General features: G+C 42.9%; 1 protein-coding gene and 1 long non-coding RNA gene across 6 annotated transcripts in view; one reads left to right on the top strand and one right to left on the bottom strand.

Annotated features, from left to right (window-relative positions):
* EP300 (E1A binding protein p300) overlaps positions 1 to 16,879 on the bottom strand; it is a 174,819-nt gene extending 157,940 nt beyond the window's left edge. For 3 of the 5 annotated variants that reach the window (XM_044984360.1, XM_044984354.1, XM_044984346.1), the window contains exon 1: positions 15,288 to 16,879. In XM_044984360.1, the coding sequence (XP_044840295.1) occupies positions 15,288 to 15,381 (94 nt within the window). In that variant the 5' untranslated portion in view covers positions 15,382 to 16,879. The remainder of the gene's footprint in view (positions 1 to 15,287) is intronic. The other 2 variants (XM_044984339.1, XM_044984333.1) reach the window with 1 other exon arrangement.
* The window catches only part of LOC123346923, a 36,129-nt gene continuing 29,523 nt past the window's right edge, over positions 15,975 to 22,580 (top strand). The window contains exon 1 of the long non-coding RNA XR_006573021.1: positions 15,975 to 16,089. This is a non-coding gene — a long non-coding RNA (uncharacterized LOC123346923). The remainder of the gene's footprint in view (positions 16,090 to 22,580) is intronic.

The following is a 22,580-nucleotide window of genomic DNA, read 5'->3' on the forward strand; positions in this document are numbered from 1 at the left end:
CACCCTGAAAGATATCATTTGCCAAGATTCTCACTTCTCAACAAAATGGTTGTCTCAGGAGAATAGCAGTAAGTATTAATCAAAAATGAGGTGAACTTGAGCAAGGATAACTGTATTTTGTTTTGTTTTTAATGACAGGTAAAGTCAAATTGAAACCCAAATCTACAAAGTCTTTTACAGCCAAAGGATAGGAAACATACACCAGACAATGTTCCAATTGTAGGATTTTCCTTTCAAAGTCAACCAAACCAGTAGTCTGAAGACCAGCGATGAGTTTGTGTTCCCACATTTTACAGGCAGATCCCGTTGGACTGAAGGATCAAATTATGAACAGCCCCAGGAAACTGATTCAGCAGTACTGCTTTATGTGTACGTATGCACATGACAGAGTCACGGCTCATTTCATATTCATATTTATTTGCAGACAATATGCATCTTGAGGCAGACTGTGGAGGCTGCTTTGGCTCTGACCAAATCAGCACTGGCATGGCTCGGCCACTGACCATCTAATCAAGAACCTGGTGTCAAAACTCAGGAAGAGGAGTCGGCTTTCCAACACACTGAGTCTTCTGCAACCTAACTAACTCTGTCACCCAGAATGCACCAAAGAAGATCTGACCAAAGTAGGGGAGTATGCAGACATTTGATCATCAAGATAATGATTTGTGATCTCTAGAGACATCATGGCACCCTCCAAAATACCGAAGAGTTACTTCATGGTGGAAATAGGCACTCTGGTTTAAGCTCTGAAGTAAAGCACCGAAGTCACCAATACCCAGGAAGCAACCTTCAGTGTTACAGTGGTTCAGAAGGATCCTACATTAGGTTAATCTGGAGATCTATTAATACCCTGGGTTCACAGGTAAAGTGAAGAGGTAGAGAAGAGGAAATGTTTCACCCTAAGTATCTGACGATGGGTTACTGAGACAAATGACCTATTTTTAATTAGGCCATATCCAAAAGGTTAGCTACAAAAATAGCATTAGCGTGGAATAGCCTCAAGGTGCAAAGAAGATATGCAACAGTTCTCTTATGAACTGCGCCAACAGCAGATACTTCTGTTATGTCCAAAGGTCCCTTTGTCAGCTACTGCCCATGCAACCATAGAACTCATCTGTGAAAGAAAACACCCCATGAAATGTTACCCTATCAGGAACCACATCATGAGCAAGGTACAGACTGAACAAGTTGCTTCAATCCTACAGTCTTTCACAGACAAGACTACGGACAAAAGCATAGCCCTCGTAAGCCAACAATGGCCAATTTGTGTCATCACTCAATTCACAATTCCCTCATGTGTTCTCTTGCCTTATGGGACACAACAGCCCTAACCTCTCCCCCATGCTGCCAGCTATTAACACACCTCTCTTTACAGCAGCCACAGCTTTCCTGCACTAGCTTGAGTACACAGTCTTCTCCTATCTTGGTCCATTATTAATATGTGGAACTTCACTGACACCACCATGAACTTGCACTGCTAGGGCTCATCTTAAACTTCCTTACTTCCAACAAGTTGAGATCTATCTGCACACCATGGGATACACGTGTTAAGTCAGATGAAGCCTTCTGACCTTACAACGGAATGGTAGTTATTCCCTGCTGGCACTAAGCAAGGTATAGACCAGCTGGTCTCAGTCATGCACTGAATGTGGTGCTTTTTTACTTTCATACTGTGTGAGCCATCTCTTCTGGGGATCCTGGCTATCCTGTGTTAACACAGATCATTTTGGTACTGCATGGGTTTTATGAGTTTTCCAGCCTGAAGCACGTCCAGGCATTCAGCCTGGGATCAGTTTTCCTCCTACCAGTCATTTTGAGACTCACCTAATACCTAGGTGGCCTTAAGTTACTCAAATTCAGACATTACTGTAACACTGTTGCAAAAAAAGAGCGAACATCATTCTGGGATGTATTAGCAGGAGTATTGTAAGCAAGACACAAGTAGTAATTCTTCCGCTCTACTCCACGCTGATTAGGCCTCAGCTGGAGTATTGTGTCCAGTTCTGGGCACCACATTTCAGGAAAGATGTGGTGGACAAATTGGAGAAAGTCCAGAGAAGAGCAACAAAAATGATTAAAGATCATAGACATAAACATGACCTATGAGGGAAGATTGAAAAAACTGGGTTTGTTTAGTCTGGAGAAGAGAAGACTGAGAGGGGACATAAGTTTTCAAATACATAAAAGGCTGTTACAAGGAGGAGGGAGAAAAATTGTTCTTAACCTCTGAGGATAGGACAAGCAGAAATGGACTTAAATTGCAGCAAGGGTGCTTTAGGTTGGACATTAGGAAAAACTTCATAACTGTCAGGGTGGTTAATCTCCATCATTGGGGATTTTTAAGAGCAGGTTATTACTTAATCCTGTCTTGAGTGCAGGGGACTGGACTAGATGACCTCTTGAGGTTCCTTCCAGTTCTATGAGTCCTAATCAAGATCCTCAAGGTGAATTTGACCTTTAACATGCAAGGAGCTCAGTGCCCTAGCATCTCAAAGTTGTCCTATTTAAGGTGGAAAACAGTATCTCTAACATTATTTATACTGCAGTAATGCCTAGGAGTCCCAGTGAGGGACCAGGACCACACTGAAAAAGGCACTTTACAAACAGAAAACAAAAAATGGTCCCCATCACAGGAGTTTACATTCTAAGCAAAATATGTCCTTACCAATTACAGAGCAGAGAAGCAAACTTGCAAATGGGCTGAAGGCACTCAAAGCTAGTCCCTCTTTCATGTTTTCTGGCTCAGACGAATCTCAGTCAGATTAGACAACTGGAGGAAGTTCTCCTCACTTAATTAAGATTAGTCTGTCTTGTTTCTGAAAGTATATTAACAGGTCTTTCTACCAAGTTTCTGGGTGATTAGCTTCTAATAGTAGAGGGAGGAATAATCCCAATTTTTTGGGAACTTGCTCCAGAGGCCTCCAGATACCTGAGGAGGTTTTTGACCTAATTGCCTAAATGTGTTCTGCAGATGGGAACAATGGTCTCAAAGTAGTCAATCTTCAAAGAATAGGTGTTTAATTGAAAAGACAGTGTCTTGTATGCACAGAAATGCCTGAAGGATCTTGGCAGAGAAGCTGTGTTAAGATGACAGAACATGCAAGGTAAGCCTTGAGGTAGATTCTTATAGCAAGCAAGACAGGGCCTTGAGGCTCCAGTCTAGATCCCTCTTTACAGCACTGCAATGGGAAGAGAGATGAATCAAAGTGGGACTTCAAAGAACAATCATCCTTCTGAACAATCCATCAGCAGCCCTGATATGCATCAGTAAATCAGACTGTAGAATAGCTCTTTCTGATGTATAAAATGAATTGACGAGTGGACAGGGCTTGATACCAGCGCTTCTCTCTGCTTTGTCCAATAGACACTTCAAGCAGCACTGTCTTGTACTTGGCACACTCAGTCTTCCACATCAGGCAAAACTATCGACAAGCGCTCAGTATTCCATGCAAAATGCCCCATTAGGACTCCAATCCTAGAGCCCTGCAAGCATTAACAAGTGCACCTCAAAGCTTTACCATCAACACTGACTGCTGGGTGTCACACAATGCAGGCTACTGCATATGAAACTTGGCATCTCTTTTGTACTTTCAGGCAGAAGCAATGGCCGTGAAATGCTGAGATCAAGATACTCTCTGCAGAGAGATCTGAAAGTTATCCAGAACAAGGCCTAGAAGCAAGAAAACACCAACTCACAGGACACAACTAAGCACCATAGTGTAACCAGCTATTTGGGTTCACAGTTAAGCAGCTACACTGGGGATCCAAGAATGGAGGCTCATGACCTAAAGTACCCTACAAAAAGATAAGCTAAGAAGACAAGCCAAGGATCCTCACAAGGCAAAACATTTAGATGCCCTGAACAACTTAGTTCAATACCCTGAAATACAGATAAAATTTCAAATAAAGCTAGGGAGGAGGTGAAACAAAGTACTACCAACAAGATCTGAAAGTTGCAATATTAGGGCCAAAAGGTCTCCTGATGGGGAGACAAAATTACTCTTCCAAGGAGGGATGTGACACAGAAAGAACCTCAGCCAGGGAGGGACTGAAGTAAAAAGGAAAACTGAAGCAACAAGAAATTGAACTGCAGTGAAGAGTCGCTACTTTAGTTGAAGGGGCAAAGCTCCTGTGGGGAGCTCCATCACTGACTGATCAAGGAAAGGACTGGAAATTTCAGATGGCAGCCATTAGAAGTTCAGGTGGAGTGTGACCGCCAGTAGATGCTCTGCTGTTCTTTGGGGATAACCACCACCACCACCAACAGCAACCTTTAATACTTGCAGAGTTCCACCACCCTGTTCTGTCTAGGAAACATTCAGGAGTGAGGATTCTAACAAATAATATTTAGAGAAGGTCAGATTTATTTGCCCTTAATGGGGTTTATGACAGAGTCTAATAGTATTTTCATTGTAAACCCTTCTGAAGCAACAATCCCCTTCAAGGGAAATTTAGTGATAGTTTTTTCCTACTTTTTAAAAAAATTGTGGAGGGCATTTTTAATCAGAGGGCAATCAGGTATTAACTATACCAGTGCTGTATTCAGACAGAATCCAGTTATTTGATTTAAGATCAAATAAAGGCAGAAATTCGAACAAGACCTAAAAAAGTACAAGATTCAGATTCAGAGCCACAAAAGCTATTGAGTTCAGCTACACAAACCACACAACATCCTAGGATGTTAGTCCCTAAACAACCAGAAGTAACTTCACCTCTTTTTGCCTAGAATACGAAGGTTTGATCCAAAGCTGCAATTTTTTTTCCCTGCATCTGTTTCAGGAAGCTATAACCTTTTTGCTTTAATACACCATTTGTCTTTTGGAAACCCCAAGAGCCTCTGGCATTAGGTTTTTAATTCTCCTTACTGTAAGAAATTGTGGTTTTTGCTTCCCCTCACCACCACATCACACCCCAAAGACCCCACTGTAATGCAGTATTCATGAGCATTCTGCCTCAAGGAAATCAAAAGGAAAATAAGATGCCTGAATTCAAAGTTTGGGACTGCAAGCAAAACCCTACCCAACAGTTGTGCCTAACCAGAACAACTTTTCAATACCTCATGTTAGAGTAATCAGAATCCCTGAAAGTCTGCAAATAGAAGCCTATAAGCCATTTTAGGAGTGTAAACCAAGCGTTTCAGACAGAGGCTCGTAGCAGCAACCCAAAGTTTCTTAGTGAAAATGTCCAATGCAGTGGCAGACGTACATATTAGCTCATCTACCAGTTTTTTGTTTTTTTGTGGGGCTGTTTTTTGGGGGGGGGAGAGAATTGTCACACATTTGATATAATTAATTTGCAAAGAGAAAGATGACAAGTAAATGTTATAAAAGGCCATTTATTGCTCTAGCCCAATCTGAAAAGAATTTATCTTGGGGTGCTCATTCTTTGTGCAAATTCATATACCGTGTAATTTGTATACACCCCACAATCACCACACAGCTCTTCCTCAAAAGAAAACATTCCATTTTGCTCAGAACAGTGATCTGAAAGTTCACTCAGGGCCTGATCCAAAGCCCTCTGAAGTCAATAGAAGGACTCTGACTTCAAAATGGGCTTTGGATCAGTGCCACAATCAAGAGCACTAAAACTACTGAGCCATCTGATTCAAAGAGGTTGTAACCCAGTTTCCATCCTGTTTTTATTCTGGATTTGACATCTGGAGAACTTTACTACTTTAACATTAAACTGATTAATATGTTAAAGTTTTGTTATTAATTGGTCACTAAAATATTTTGAAATAAAATGTTAAGGTTTATAAATGATCTCGAGTGCTTTTCACCAACATGAGCTAAGGAGACATATCAACTCATTCACCATTCTGAAAGCGATTAACAATAACTAAAGGGGGAAGTTTAAAAAGTTACCGGTATCTGAGTAAACCAGATTTAAAAATACACAATGCAAAGCTTCTACATTAGTTTTGTTCAGTGACTACTGGCCCAAGTTATAAACAACATGAGGGGCCTTGGACATTAATAGTTAATAATGGCTGCAATATACCAAGGTAAGAGCTTAGCTTAATATCAACTGAAACATTTTGTTAATCAACTTATTGCCTAGTACAGGGATCAGCAACCTTTCAGAAGTGGTGTGCCGAGTCTTCATTTATTCACTCTAATTTAAGGTTTTGCGTGCCAGTAATAGCTTTTAATGTTTTTAGAAGGTCTGTTTCTCTAAGTCTATAATATATAATTAAGCTATTGTTGTATGTAAAGTAAATAAGGTTTTTAAAATGTTTAAGAAGCTTCATTTAAAATTAAATTAAAATGCAGATCTCCCCGGACTGGTGGCCAGGACCTGGGCAGTGTGACTGCCACTGAAAAATCAGCTTGCGTGCCGCCTTCGGCACACGTGCCATAGGTTGCCTACCCCTGGCCTAGTACATTCCTCAGCCAAGGATGTGCCACCTATATATAGCGTAGGCTTTGTAAAGCTAGACTGATTCAAAATAATAGTTTAAGAAAAATACATAAGCTTCAGATAGGAATTTCATTTGTACAGTTTTGACACCAGCTTTAAAGTATAGCAGTTTTCAAATATGTAAGTTTTACTGAAGAGTCTCAATTTTCTGAGCACTATGGGCCCTAGTACAAGTTGAAATTAGAGGTGAATGAGCCTATTTTAGTATCAGAGGGGTAGCCGTGTTAGTCTGGTTCTGTAGAAGCAGCAAAGAGTCCTGTGGCACCTTATAGACTAACAGACGTTTTGCAGCATGAGCTTTCGTGGGTGAATACCCACTTCTTCAGATGCAAGAGCGGGTATTCACCCACGAAAGCTCATGCTGCAAAACGTCTGTTAGTCTATAAGGTGCCACAGGAGCCTATTTTAGCATACTAACATTGTGGACCACCAGAAGAAAGCACAACGAAGCAACCATTCACTATTATGCCATGGGTGAACTTTCTACCTGGAATACCAAAAAAAGTCAGTAGCCCTGCAATACTTTGTGACCTTTAGTTTAAGTAGTCTACAGCTTATTTGCAAGGTACTCTAGCTTACTAGGACAGCCCACCTATTCACCCCATACTTACGATCTACAAAGAGAAAAACTAAGTCAGTGGCTTGGGTTGAAAACATTAATCTATAGCTGGGGTCAGCAACCTTTGGCATGCAGCCTATCAGGGTAAACCGCTGGCAGGCCGCAAGACATTATGTTTACATTGACCGTCCACAGGCACGGCTCCTCGCAGCTCACAGTGGCCGCAGTTCACCATTCCTAGCCAATGGCAGCTGCAGGAAGCGGCACAGGCTGCAGGGATGTGCTGGCCGCCGTTTCCCACAGCTCCCATTGGCCGGGAACGGCGAACTGCTGCCACAGGGAGCTGCAGGGGACTGTGCCTCCGGACGGTCAACATAAACACGACTCGCGACCTGCCAGCGGATTACCCTGATGGGCCGCATGCCAAAGGTTGCCAACCCCGATCTATAGCAACTATACATTTCAGAAATTCTTTTGTAGAAGAATCACCAGGGCTCACTCTCGCTCATGCTTCCCAGCAACATCAGCAGAGACTTGTAACTGATGTGGTCCTGAACTCCAGCATCCTGTTGAAAAAATCCTAAATGGAGGAAGAGCGCTAATATAGGCATGGTTTTGCACTGGTGCTGTGGAAAAGGACAGGAGGACAAAAGAGAAAAACTTCTCTTGCCATTCTACCTCACACCAGCAGTGGTGAATCACCTATACTACCGCTGCTCCTGCACACAGCATTTTCACAACAGAAGTGGAGAGAATCTAACTAGTGTCACATCAATTCCACATCTCTGCTGACGGAAGTGTAGCTGACAATTACACACCTGGCTGAGTCACCCATTACAATTCCCCCATCTAAAAATGGGAGCTGTTCAGAATTCTTGGAAAAATGAAGTGCCAACATTCTCTTTTAAAAAATCCTACAACAAAAGCATATCTGAGGACAGTTATTTGTATATGACAAAGTAAAGCCTTCAAAATACATAGAAAAGTTAAGTGACATTTGTCATTTTGTGCTGTGATTCATATAACAACGTAATATCAGGAAACATGCTTTAAGAAAGAAATATCGGATCATACCCATGGACACTGCTTTACCGCTTAGCAAATAAAAGGTTCCTGTGTATAAAATAACTATGGTTTATGTCTTGCTTGTCGGATTCATGTATCCAAATTCAGTGGGATCACGATGTTTTGCATGTCACTGAATACAGCCATATGCAGAGACAGATGTATTTTACTTCAACCTGCTGCTACAGTTTTGGTAAAGACTGAGAAGCCAAATCCTTGGAGACCATATAAGTAGTTTAAGCTGACAGGTAAACAAATCAGCAAAATTATTTAGTTTGTCAGATAACAAATCTAAATGACTTTGGGCTCAATCTCCACAGAGGGGCACTGGTTAATGTGCAGAAAATGGTTAAAGTAAGATTATTACATCAATAGAGCATGCACTGGAAGACTGTCCCACTGAAGCATGTGGGCAAGTCATGGAGGAGAGACTAGAGACAACCAACCAAAAGTAGGGGGGAAAAAAAACTTGCAATAGATATACTTATAAGTCCCATTAAATCCACTGGCAGAGAAAGATTGCTGTACACTTTAGATATAGCAATCCATAGAAAAGAGCCAGAATTCTTCCAGTAATATGCTTAATCTTCCCCGCCTCTACACAACCCACAAGCATTAGTAAAAAAATTCTCTACACAAGTGTTTTAACAAAGAATTGATTAAGGATCTGAACTGATGGCTCCTTTTACGCAGAGTTAAGGATTCAGCCTGAAATAGATCATTTAACAAGGGACCATCCCAACCGCATTTACTTAAATGTAACTAGGTTTTGTTGGAATCTAGCATCTAAAATTCCTGAATTCAGCAGCAAGGTTTTCTCCTGAAATTTCAGAAATCCATTTGTTAGTTGCTATTTCCTTTTAAGTAATACACACCCCCTTCTGATCTCAGGTGTCTACACTGTACAGTGCCCAGGACTTAGTTTTTACTTGTAGTTTGCATAATACACACACACAATTTATATTTCCATAGAGCTTTACTTGTGTATATTATTTTAAATTTTAAAATATTAAAATTTAAAAAGTGTGTAGAACACTGCAATTTTACATGTGCAATTCAGTGAGTGTCGGAAAGAAAAATAAATAGTTATAGGTATCATATGATTAGGAATGGAATGCAAGTCTGCAGGATCATTGATTTTTGAATCAACCACCATAGAAATATCAAGTTACTGTTCTTCTCAAAAAATCTTATTCTAACCACAGGGTTCTTGACAGTCCACTTGACTACAAACTAAAAATTATTTCAGTTCCCTCACACCAATTATTTAGTGTAAATTAAAATAATAATTGCCAACTGTAACAATACAGTATTATTACATTATTTTCTACCTGTCCAACCCCCAAATTAAGGGTTCTCTGTTTCTCTTGTAACAACTGACACCATTAACACTTCAAACAACAAAAACAGTGAAGAGGAAAAAAAAAAAAGTAGAACTGGGTCTCACCAGGAAAGGTAATAAATCTCATTTTTAAATAATTTCTAATATTTAAATATATGTAATAATTTCAGGTCTTTGTTTGTTTGTTTTTTTAATTAAGTCTCTAATTTTTCCTGGTACCAGAACAAGCAAAATGAGTGAAAAATACATTTAAGTTATAAAAATAAAGATTTCCAAGTGACTTCTTGACAGTTGCCTACAGCGTGGTTGCTGATGGACAGTATTTCATAGTAAAGGGAGTGTGAAGATGTGCGACTTTGTGATAGGGCACAGGAACATGAGTCAAGAGACCCAAGTTCTCTTCCTGGCTCTGCCACTTACCTGTTACATGGTCTCGAACAAGTCACTTCACCTCTCCATGCCTCTGGTTCTCTCTCCCTACCCTTTGCATATCTTGTCTATTGAGACTGTAAGCTCTTTAGAGAATGACTATAACTTACTATGAGTCTGTACAATGTCTATCACAGTCTCAGATGCACCGCTGTAATTAATACAAGTAAAAATAGTTTTATTTGCTATAATACAAAAACTTTGTAAGTTATCTGATTATACAATTAAAGAGGCAGCAAATGAAAATAAGGTGAACTGCAACACTCACTCACCCAAGTTTCAGAGAGAAAGAGCACATGTAAAGTTGAAAGGGAGGGGAACTCAGGAGTAAGATCTGATTGCTGTGCAAGAAAGGGGCCAGGAGTCAGACCTGAAAGGAGAGAAGGCTAGAAAGAAAAAAGGTGAGGTCAAACAAATGGAGAGAAACTCCAAGAGGGAGCCTGAAAACTGGGTAGAGACTTTGTATCAATCTCTGAAATAGATGGGGAGCCAGATTAAAATTTGAGGTGAGGTGTTTCTAATGAAGAAACAACCCTCCGTATTTCAAAAACCAATGAAAATTACATCTTCTATACAAAGAATTACAGTAAACCAGATGACAGAAGATGAGAATACGAATCATTTTTATAAGAGGAGCAAGTCCTGAAGGTTTTCACTACAAGAGAGAAATGTATACACCAGAGGTTGGCAAACTTTCAGAAGTGGTGTGCCGAGTCTTCATTTATTCACTCTAATTTAAGGTTTTGCGTGCCAGTAATAGCTTTTAATGTCTTTAGAAGGTCTGTTTCTCTAAGTCTATAATATATAACTAAACTATTGCTGTATGTAAAGTAAAATAAGGTTTTTAAAATGTTTAAGAAGCTTCATTTAAAATTAAATTAAAATGCAGATCTCCCCGACCGGTGGCCAGGACCTGGGCAGTGTGAGTGCCACTGAAAATCAGCTCAAGCACACGTGCCATAGGTTGCCTACCCCTGGTATGCACTTTGGGTATGAAGTATGCAGAAGAATTAAGGGTCAAGATGAGAACAAAATCAAGATTTATAAAAAATGGATACCAAGTGGAAGGGAGATTATGGGGATGTACATTTGGCTCTATGGGCTGCTGTTAATCAATAGAATCTGATTTTTGAATATGCCTAGCTAAAGGATGCTAAATTCCATACTACAAATATACATACAGATCTCTTCTACCACAAATCTGTATATTAACGGTTATCTCAGGAAATGATGGAGTTGTTTAATATTTTACAACTTACATTTCAAACAATATTTTTATATCCAACAACCAAAAGATCTTGCACTGTCTACTACAATGTTATGACATTTATCAAGGAATACAAAATTCAGGATACCCTCTCCAAATACATGACACCATTTAACACACCTGATTAATGGAAGGAAGTCTTGCCCAAAATGAACTTTAAAAAATATTTGGTATTTTTGAAGACTATTTGGGATGCCAAATTTACATAAAGCATTTGTCAAGCATTTAATTACAGTATTAAGAAAAATAAATATGGTAGACTTTTACTCCAAAGCCTAGATTACACTGAGAAAAGGTTGCTGGGTATAAATATAGCAACAGAATCTAAGTGAAAGCTGCAGCTACGCTTTTTTTTTTTTAAAAAGCAGTGTTTCTGCTAGTATAGCTTATACCAGGTACCCAAATGAAATACATTACATCAGCAAAAGCACTTTTATGAAGGAATGATCAAGTCTACACGAAGGCTTTCGCCAGGACATAAATGTCACCAAAAACCCTTAACTGATATTGCTTATAATAGCAAAAGTTTCTAGCATAGACCTGGCTCAAGTGTTCAGATTTAGTGTTCTTTGAAGAACTCAGCTTAGGGCTTCACATGCATAGACAGGTATTAGACCGCCTTCCCACCAATTTTTGTCAACTGTTCGCACTGAAGTGGTACCAGTACTTTTATAACTATTGAGAAAATCTAAGATGTTCAGCTCCTAAAGTCAAGAGTTTTTAATGGATGCATTAAGAATTAAAGGGATTACAAAACAAAATGTAAAGTTTAACCATTAATTTACTAGAAGAAAAACTATTCACAATATCAAGATTTTCTGATACTCCTCAGTATCCAGTAGGTATAACAGTACTTTAGTGTTGGCAAATGATATGAACCTGCAGTTAAATACTTGAGCTGGTTGGTAATACAGTATTCCCTTCCTGCTTCTTCCTCTGGACAAGAAATTTAGCCTTTACTAGAATTTATTTTTGCATTTATATAAAACATTTTTAAACTGTGAAAGCTCTTGAGTTATACCATTTTCTATGGCTTCAGAGCAAACATTACTTTCAAAACAGGAAAGAAATAACAGCCAAGGCTTCTTAGAAAGAGATCCAGCACTGTGACAGTGGGCAAGAAGCTACTGGATGAGCAAAGAAATTAGGTTTACTAGTGCAACCCATGTGAACACCTTTTGAATTCTCCCAATGCGTTTTGTGTTCTGAAACGGAATCCCAAAACCTTCCTTTTTTGTGTGCAGTCTGAAAACCAACTAACTATATAGTCTTGGTACGCAACAAAAAACACAATTGGGGATGAATTATGGCTTCTGTATGTTGAAAATATTTGACATCTGCTAGTTTCAGCTCTAGCAACTCAACTAGACTCACCACTGCTCTTAGGTCTCCAATCTGCCAAATCCATATTTTAAATTAACACCGAACCAAATAAGCCAACAGTGAGAAATATAAAAAAAGAATCCCCTTCACACTTGCAAGCAAGGTGAAATGGCCACAACAATTCAGAAATTTCTGACTCCTCACTTCACAGACTTCTTTATGTGTTCATAATCTAATATTTAGATTACTGCAGAAAAAAATGTAATGTTTCTAGTAAAAAATTAAGGTAAGATCAAAAGCATGATGCAATAATTATCCTAGGAGTGGGGAAACACACCCCATTCTACAGCTAAGACCTACCACACTACACATCACTAATTCAAAGTTAGTTGGGGAAAAGAAAGGGAAAAAGCCTAAAAAGATATAGTAGAAACTGGAGAACTGGTGTTTATGGAAACAGGATGACATGAGACAAAAAACAGTCATGCAATGGAAGTGAGGGAATAAAACCCGCAAATGATGGATTTTGACTTAAAGAAACATCGTAATATTCAACTCTGCAAGATAAGTGCGCTTGTGAGATGAACGCATACTACTGCCCAGGTAACAAACATAGTACTGTGCCTCAAAGCCCCCACAATGTTAATATGTTACTTAACATGAGAACCCAGAGTAAAGAAGTCTTCATCAATAACTACTGAGTAATTTCATATGAAAAATTTACACTATCCAAAGCCTCTGCATTACCTGTTGAATGAAATAAAGTTTGAGTTTATACAAGTCTTATGAACAAAGTACATTCTGTTTTGTCCACTATTATGTCACATCTGAATTCCTAAGAAATAGTTAAAATATATGTAGTAAGTGTTTGATCAGACCTATACAATGACTCCTCAACTATTAAGACACCCAATTCTGATTAAAATGCTCACATTATATTAAATATATTGAGCATCTGCACTTGTTAAATAGAAATAAGCTCCTTGTAGCCTGGCACAACCAATGTTTTTATACTTTCCATCAAATACATAAAAAGTGTCCACCTGTCCAACTATTCTAAACAGTATCCTAATTTCCCACACATACACAGACAAAAAAAAGCCTGAAGTCAAATTTGGAACTTTCCACACAATGAATTGGGGGGGGGGGGGAGGGGATGATATGATTTTGAACTAAAACAATCCCCTGTTGAATGATCAACTTGACAGGGAAAGGAAATATAGGAAGGCTACTGAATTCAAGTACTTGCTTTCTAAGTAATGCTAAAAAAAAATCAACCATTGGTCTGACAGGGTGGAAGAAGAGGAACTCTCCTATCTCCCTCTTCTAATTGAAGACTGGACCTGTTGATTTTGGGACAGAAATGCATCACCCCCTTTCACAGTCTCTGTAACACTGCCTATGCCTTAATGTGCTCTAAAAGTTCTCGGCAAACTTTTTTTTACAATTATACACCAATTAAAACTTCATTAATCCAGAACAAAGAAAAAGATCAGCAAAAAAAAAATTTAATTAAGATGATTCCAGTTAAACCACTGTACAACTGAAAGCTAGACATTTAAACATCTTGTTTACTGTCTGATGGCCAGCCATTTTTTACTTATTTTCCTGGCAGCTCAAACAATTACAATGAACAAGAAAACTGGTGCCTACAAGGAACCACCACCATAACTAGACAATGTATGGCAGGGGGAGACAGACAGAGTTGGGGGAGTCCCCAAAGTTTTCTTTTGGCTAAGAAGTCTAAAAGCGAGTTTTGAGAAACAACTAGGGGCAGGCTGCTCAGTACTCTCAAAGCAAAATGACCAAATATTTATCTGCATTTTAATAAGAGGCAGTGAAAAAAAGAACAGCATATTGTTAATTTCCAGTACACACAGTTTATGTTTGCTGGGGATTGAGACACCCAAAATTTACACCCTCTAGCTTGGTTCCTCCCTAAAAAAAAAAAAAGAACAGTTAAAAATCCTTGCAGGGATTGCAAAGAAAAAGCCCCCTTCATCTTCACAACCCAATAAACATACATGGGAATTTCAGACATTTTGGCCTCACAGCAAAGAAATGGGAGATGCAAAATGAACTGCGCTCCATATTGATTCTTAATGCAAATAAGATGAAACGCTATGTGTTTGCATGAAGATAAAAAGGCTCTTAAAAAGCCCTACACATCACTAAAATCTGCAATCTAGGTCTTTAAACTTAAGACTAAGCTAAATTTCTAACAAAAAACAGAACCGCTTTTCCTCTGAGAAAGAGTAGGGTGAGAAAGGGTGAAGGGAAAAGGTAAAAAAGTAAATAGAATAACCAAAATGCAAACAAGGGCTAAAATGAAGAATGGAAGAGACGTCAATCCCTTATTTAGAAAAAAAATGTGATATAAAATCCTTACATATAAGCCAACAGTAAGAGAGATTCGTGTGTGTATATATATATATATATATATATATACACACACATATACATATATATATATATATACACACATACACACAGTTAAGAGTGATGAAGAGGATGCTTGTGTGCAATATTTTATGCACATAATCAGAATTAAGATACAGAGAGTGAGTTTGATATAATTATTACAACGAAAAGGATGAAAAAGGTAACACTGTTAGTCTTTTTCTGCAAATGACCACATGCATAATAAACCAAACAGCTTTCCTCTCAATCACGTCCAACAAATAAAGGGCAAGAGCAATTAAATACCCTCCGAGGAGATTAATACACATAGGTGCAGAGGAAAAAGGGGTGCAAATGGAAAGACAGTAAGGGGGAGGGGAGAAGTGAAGCTGGAGGAAAAAAGATGGGGAAAAGAAGGCGAGAGAAAGGGTTTTAGGTGTACAGCTGGGATATGGGAGGGGGTCTGGGCCCCTGAGACTGACCTGTGCCGTCGCTTGCGGACACGGAGAGCGCCGGTGAGGAGAGTTTAGGCCGCTTGGCTGAAGGCGGGCCCGGCTCCACCACATTCTCGGCCATTTTTAATTCTTTTTAGACAAACACAACGAGCAGAGAGACGGGGGATCCCCAAAATCTTCGCCTTCCTCTCGGGCCCCCGACGCAGCTGAAGACTAAGGAGAGCGAGCGACGGATCTGGAGGACGCGGGGGGCCAAGTTCCCCTTTTTCTGCCCCTCGGGTTCGGTTTCTGGTAGGGTGGCACCAGCTCAGCAGGGGGGAAAGGTGGGGAGTAGGGTGGGGAAGAGGCCTTTTCCCCCGGGCCACAGGCAGAGGGACGGGAAGAACACGGAAAGCGCCCCCGCCAGAAATAAAAAAAAGGAGAAGAGGCTGGTGGGTTTTTAGTCAAATTAATCCCGGCTGTTGTGCTGCTGGTGCTTCCTCATCTCTGCCACCATCATCTTCATCCTCCGGGGGGTCTCCTCCTCCTGCTGCCGCCTCACCGCCGCCATCAGCCTCTTCCTCCTCGGCGTCGTTCTCCTCCTCCTCATCGCCACAAGGAGGCGGGCGAAGGAGGGGAGAGGAGGAGGAAAAAGGAGAGAGAGAAAAAATCACCCTCCTCTAGCAGCTCCTTCCCTGTCCAACACCACCCTGCAAAAAAAAAAAACCCACCGCCCGCGAAGGGGCTGGAGGGGAGGAAGACAGCGCGTGTGCGGGGTCCCCAGCTCCCCCTGCTTCTTCCTCGCCAGGCACTAATGGCTGCAGAGAGGGGAGCTGGAAGGATGAGGAGGGTGAGGATAAGTCCCAGGAGTCTCCGCTTCACATCTTGTTGTGCGGGGAAGAAGGAGGGGTTGTTGTCCTGATGCAGGCAGCGCCGATCTCGGGATGGGGGTGCAGGGGCGGGTTTCGGCGCCCCCTCCGCGCTCTCTCTCAGCCCGAAGAGCAGGGTGCCCCCCAGAGCAAGCGGAGGGACCGATCCCAAAGCAGGAGGAGGAAGAGGAGGAGGAAGCAGGCGGCCCCTCCCCCCTTCTCTCGCGCTACCTTCCCCCTCCCCAGCGGCTGAGGGTGGTTATTAGCGCTGGGTTTGGGCAGGGCGGGGGGTGTTAGGCTCCTCTCTTCCCCCACCCCTGCGCTCGGCGATGGTCACTCTCCGCCTCTCCCACCGCCGCTCAGGCGCTGCCGGGACGCCCTCTCGCCTCCGCCATAGGGGGCGGGGGCCCCAACGGGGGTCCAGACGCCTCCCAAAATACCGGGCCAAGAGGGGGAAATCTGCCCCTTGCGGATTAAACAGACCGCGGGGGGGGTCTCCTCTGCTCCGGGGCGGGGTAGGACGGGGCTTTGAGCGAGGAGGCCGAGCGCGCAGGCTCCCTACTGCCCCTGCCTGGCTCTCGGCGGCTGGTTGTGGGGCTGGAGTGATGTACGTGGGGGCTGGGTCTCGGACTCTCTCTTCTCTCCCCGTTCCCCGCCCGGGCCCCTGGCTCTCTCTGCGCTGCTCGCCCCGTCCGGCTCGGTCTCTCTCGCCCTCCCTCAGTCGCTCACACACAAACAAAATGGCGGCTGTTGTTTCTTCGCTCTCCCGAGTCCTCACAGGGAAGCGAGCGACGGCGGCCGGAAATGAGCCAAGAGAAAAAAGGAGGCGGGGCTACGGGTGGGGGCGGGGCCGCGCGGAGCTCGCACTCACAATGGAACGCGGGGGTGGGGGCTAGAATGGGGGGGGAAGAATCAGGGGCGGGGCTAGCTGCCGTCACGAGACCAGGCCGACCACTCAGCGCGCGTTGCTCATCTTTCCCTTCCGCAAACTCCCTCACCTCCGCCTCTTAAAGGGGAAGCAGGACGAGAAAAAAACCATTTCTCTCCTCCCCCACCCACACCGTGAATTATTAGTCGGCGGAAAAATGCAGCGCGGTGGTTGCTTGGGACAGGCCTGTTGTAATCCTCCAGCTGAGGCGCGGGGGGGGACCTGGAGCGGGCAGCTCCTCTGCTGCACAGCGGGGCGGGGGCACGACAGCCCGCGGTGCGGCTCCCCCTGCACGGCATACACTGCATAGACAAAGGCCCCACAGCTAAGCCCCTGGATTTAGGGCCGGTGCGGGGAGATTTCTCAGGTGTAAGCAGAGCAGGACTTGGCCCGTTTTCTGTGTAGGTTTCTACACAGACAGCTAGGTATACGTGTGATAAGCTGCCTGCACCTATATGTATATTACATCATTGTGCTACCTATGATTGATAAATCATTGTGCAGGCGCCTGATGCAAAGCTGTGTCTAACCAGCCTTGCAAAATTCCACCTTCTTGCTTGCCTGGGAGAAGCAATTTTATTTATTTAAAATACAGGCATGAACACTATCTTTTCTCCCCCGTTATCATCATCGCCAAGCACAGCTTCATCGATTTTGTACTGCTTTTATGACAATTTTGCAAGGTTGGTTTCTCACAAACACAGATTCTGATCTCACCTACTCTACTGTGCAATGTTATTTACTATGCATCAACATTGTGCTTTGCTCTGCCCTAGGTATAAAGACTGTGCCCCTTCCAGCAGTTTAAATATATGGCCACTATCCTGCATCTTGTTCCATGTGGGCAGACCCCTACATCTGTGCACAGACCTAGTGACTTAAACCTGGCTCCGCACCCAGCCAGAGGGCTCCATGCATGCAGAACGCAAGTTGTAAGAGCTAGCCTAAAAGACAGGCAAGAATGTATACAGGGATACAAAATCTGGTGATAACTCAGAAGGGGGAGTTGTTTGGTTAAATAAAAACATTAGTATCTTCTTTCTTGCCACTTCCTTTTTCAGGGTAAGCAACATTTATTGCCTTCTTTCAAAACTCATAACTGTACACCTGGCTGTCAAGCAAATTAGTATTTTTACGGTTTGCTGATACCTGGTCCATGTACCATGTCTTTGTCCTCTCCCTTAGTCATCTTCCGTCCAAGATCAGCACAAGGGCCATTTTACCAATATAACTCTCAGGTCTCTGCTGGACATGTCCATATCAATGTAGCATAGCCTCCCTCAAGTTGTCTTCAGTTGGGACAACCCTCATTAGGCCCTTTACAACCTCAGTTCATTTCCTCTCAAGGAATGTCCAGTCATCTCACTATCTCCATATCTTCATTTCCATAATGGAGAGCATACTGATTTCTTTTCTTGTGGCGGGCCAGGACGCTGTTCTGTACATTAGGATGGGTTGAACTACAGTTTTACACACTACCTTTTACATTTATTGGTATATTTTTATCACAGAGAACTGAGGTCAGCTCCTACCATTTGTACCAAGCAGCTTTGATATGATGCCAGGCATCATGTAGGAGGGAACCATTGTCAGCAACCATTGATCCTAGATATTTAAATTATTTCACTCTTCTACACTATCTGCCTGCAATATTCTTTGTGGTGAGTCCTCCTCCCTCTGTTATCAAAGCCTCAGTCTCACCAAAGATCTCTGTAAGTCCCACTTGCTCAAAACTGTGTTGTACTTGTTCAAAGTATCTCACAATCTTCTGCACATATCACTAAGTCATCAGCGAACACCATATTCCAAGATGACTCCCTTCATATATTCTCACTTATCACATCCATGAAAACCACAAACAAAAAAGGATCCAATGCTGACCCCTGATGCAGGCCATTTACAGAAAATTCTTGCTGTAGCCTCATATGGTTTGGACTCCATCATACATAACCAGATAAAAACAGACATATCCTTCTAGTACACCTCTCCGTTGCAAATTCCACAAAACTAATTATCTTGGTAATAATCATATGCCTTCTCCAAGTCCACAAAGAATATACCCAGTTGCCACCCTTTTTTTCTTTGAGCTTCTCCTTGAGGATTCATAGAACGATGGTGTAAATTTTACTCCTTCCACACAGAAGTCCCTGCTGATCCTTCCAGATTTCCACTGATCCACACAAATGCTTTTCCATAATCTTCTCCCACGTTTTCATAGCATGTGATATCAGCTTAATTGGGCAATAATTAGCATACAGTGTAATATCTCCTTTATGTTTTAAAACAGGCATGTACCTATTGGGTTCCGGGTTAAAACAGGCATGTATCTATTAGATTTCCGGGTTAAAACAGGCATGTATCTATTAGGTTTCCGGGTTAAAACAGGCATGTACCTATTGGGTTCCAGGTTAAAACAGGCATGTAGCAGGGTGGTCACCCACTCCAGCCTTAAAGGGCTTAAAACAGCCCAGGAGAGGGCTCTGGCAGGGAGCAAGCAGTTCCCAGGCTGTTTGGGGAAGCAGGCTCAGCTGCCCCTTACAAGAGGGCAGGGGTCCCAGAGCAGATAGTCTCCTCTAGCTGTAGAGGGAGATGGGTCTGGCTGCTGGGGAGTGTACCAGAGGTGGAGCAGAGCCAGGGGAAGGCCAGAAGGCCTGGAAACCCCGCAGGCCTAGTGTAAGGCTGAATAGGTACTGGGGTTTCAGGGGGCAGCCCAAAGATAGGTAGAGGCAGAAGGTCGAAACCCCCCTTTTCCAGTGATGAGTGGCACTTATACTGCAGTCTGACCCAGGGAATGGGGGCTAGTTAATGACTGGCAGTGGCTATACTGAGGTGAAGATAGTGGGTGTGGGTTCCCCTGGGTGGGGAGACCCAGAGAGTGGATGCACTGCCAGGGGACAGTGCCTGAAGATAAGGGGCACCAAGTCTGGGAGGGACATGGGGGGCCAGTGGCAAGCAGGACACTGGCCTGCAGAGGGCACTCTGGGTCAAAAGAGCTAATTCCCAGGATGACTGACAGGAGGGGCTGCAGGGGTGAGTCACAGCATTGCTACAGGGCACCACAAAGCTTTACACCATTAATCTGACAATTTCTTTTTCTTGAGAATATCATTTAACAGAGTTGTAAAATACTTGATACTTTCCCTTCCCAATGATGTCAGTGCATCCACCGGTACTTCATCAGTCCCAGGTGCTTTCTCCTTTTCTTTTTCATAAGTGCCTCTACATCATCTTCCTCCTGTATTTAATCTATCACACCACAGGTTGGCTTACAGATTTGTAGTTTTCTCTTGGAGTCTCCTCATTGATCACTCTCAAAATGATCACCCCAGACTTCATTGATTGGTTCACCATTCATTTGCAATCTTGTTAATTTCTAATATAAGCAAACTCTCTTACATCCCTTATTGTTTTCTTTCTTGCCCAAGTGAGTTTGTAGATGGTCTGTTCTCTCTCATAACCTCCTAAGCTGTTATATAGCTTGCCACAAGCCAAATTTTTAGCTGTCACAATACTTATTTGGCCTTTTTGTTTTCTTCCATATATGCCATCTTATCATTGCTCAAGCCACTGGCCTGCCATTTTTTAAAGGTTACCTTTTTCTTCTCAATGGATTCTTTAACTTGAGAATTCTACCACTAAGTCTCCCTTCAAATCCTTTTTGGTACTGGTTTCACCACTCCGAGGACTTCATGTGCCATTTCCAGCAATGTTCATTTTAATTTGTGCCAGTTATCCTCCACACATCCCTGTGTGTAGTCAAGAAGTCTACTCATTACTACTTGTTTAAAGTTGTTGGTTTTTTTATTTATTTATTTCCAGTTTTAAGTTTCCACCACTTAGGCTTTTCCAGTGCTCAGGGGTTCTGGTGTTTTGAGGACTCTGCATTCTGAAGTCCATAAGAAGTCTGTGCTGGTTCATAGTACACTCCCACGGGGGTGACACGGTGATGTCCCACTCCTGTCTTCTGCTCTCTCTATGCAGACTCAGAGACCTTCAGTTGTTAAACACCCCAGTGCAGTCTATTTACATTTGCTTTTCCCACCACATTACTGATCCATACACCATAATTATTTACAGTTTCAGGTTTCTCCTCAGTTCTCTACCAAGGAGAAAAAAGGGAAGAGATCCCTACCCAGAGATCCTTTGTGGTTCTGGCTCAGCTAGCTTGTCTCTCTCTCTCCTGCACTCTTTTCCAGGGTCAGCTCCAGCTTTTTTGCTGCCCCAAGCAGCGAAGAGGAGGGGGCGGGGGGAAAGTACTTCGGCAGCAACTCCACCATGCTGCTTCACTAGTAGGGTGGTGAAGAACTGGAATGGGTTACCTAGGGAGGTGGTGGAATCTCCTTCCTTAGAGGTTTTTAAGGTCAGGCTTGACAAAGCCCTGGCTGGGATGATTTAGTTGGGTTTGGTCCTGCTTTGAGCAGGGGGTTGGACTAGATGACCTCCTGAGGTCCCTTCCAACCCTGAGGCCTGGTCTACACTAGGACTTTAAATCGAATTTAGCAGCGTTAATTCGAACTAACCGCTCAACCGTCCACACCAGGAAGCCATTTAATTCGAACTAGAGGGCTCTTTAGTTCGAATTCGGTACTCCACCCCGACAGGTGGAGTAACGCTAAATTCGACATGGCTAGCTCGAATTAGGCTAGGTGTGGATGCAAATCGAACTTAGTAGCTCCGGGAGCTATCCCACAGTGCACCACTCTGTTGACGCTCTGGACAGCAGTCCGAGCTTGGATTCTCTGACCAGCCACACAGGAAATGACCCGGGAAAATTTGAATTCCTTTTCCTGTCTGGGCACTTTGAATCTGACGTCCTGGCTGGACATCGGGGCGAGCTCCGCAGCACCTGCAACGATGCAGAGCTCTCCAGCAGAGGAGTCCGGCCAATCCAAGAATAGAAAGAGGTCTCCAGCATGGACAGACTGGGAAGTCCTGGATCTGATCGGTGTGTGGGGCGAGGAGTCTGTGCTGTCGGAGCTACGCTCCAACAAGCGGAATGCAAAGACCTTCGAGAAGGTCTCCAAAGCAATGATAGAGAAAGGATACAGCCGGGATGCAATGCAGTGCCGCGTGAAAATCAAGGACCTGAGACAAGGCTACCAAAAAGTCAGAGCGGCAAACGGACGCTCCGGAGCCCAGCCCCAGACATGCCGCTTCTACGAGGCACTGCATGCCATTCTAGGTGGGTCTGCCACCACTGCCCCACCAGTGACCGTGGACTCAGTGGATGGCATAGTGAACCTGGACAGTTCCTCCTCGATGTTCGCCGATGGGGAAGATGAGGAAGGGTCTGTGGAGGACGGCGCAGGCGACAGCGAACACAATACCGCTTTTCCTGACAGCCAGGATCTCTTCATCACCCTCACAGAGATCCCCTACCAACCCTCCCCGGCCGTTAACCCGGACTCTGAATCAGGGGAAGGATCAGGCGGTAAGTGCTATAAACATGTAAACATTTATTTTTTATAAAACAGGTATAAAAAAATAGAAATACTATATATAAAATTTTCAATGAAAAACTATATGAAAAGTAGGTCCACACAT

The sequence above is a fragment of the Mauremys mutica genome, chromosome 1 (genome assembly GCF_020497125.1).
Source record: "Mauremys mutica isolate MM-2020 ecotype Southern chromosome 1, ASM2049712v1, whole genome shotgun sequence".
Taxonomy (NCBI): Eukaryota; Metazoa; Chordata; order Testudines; family Geoemydidae; genus Mauremys; species Mauremys mutica.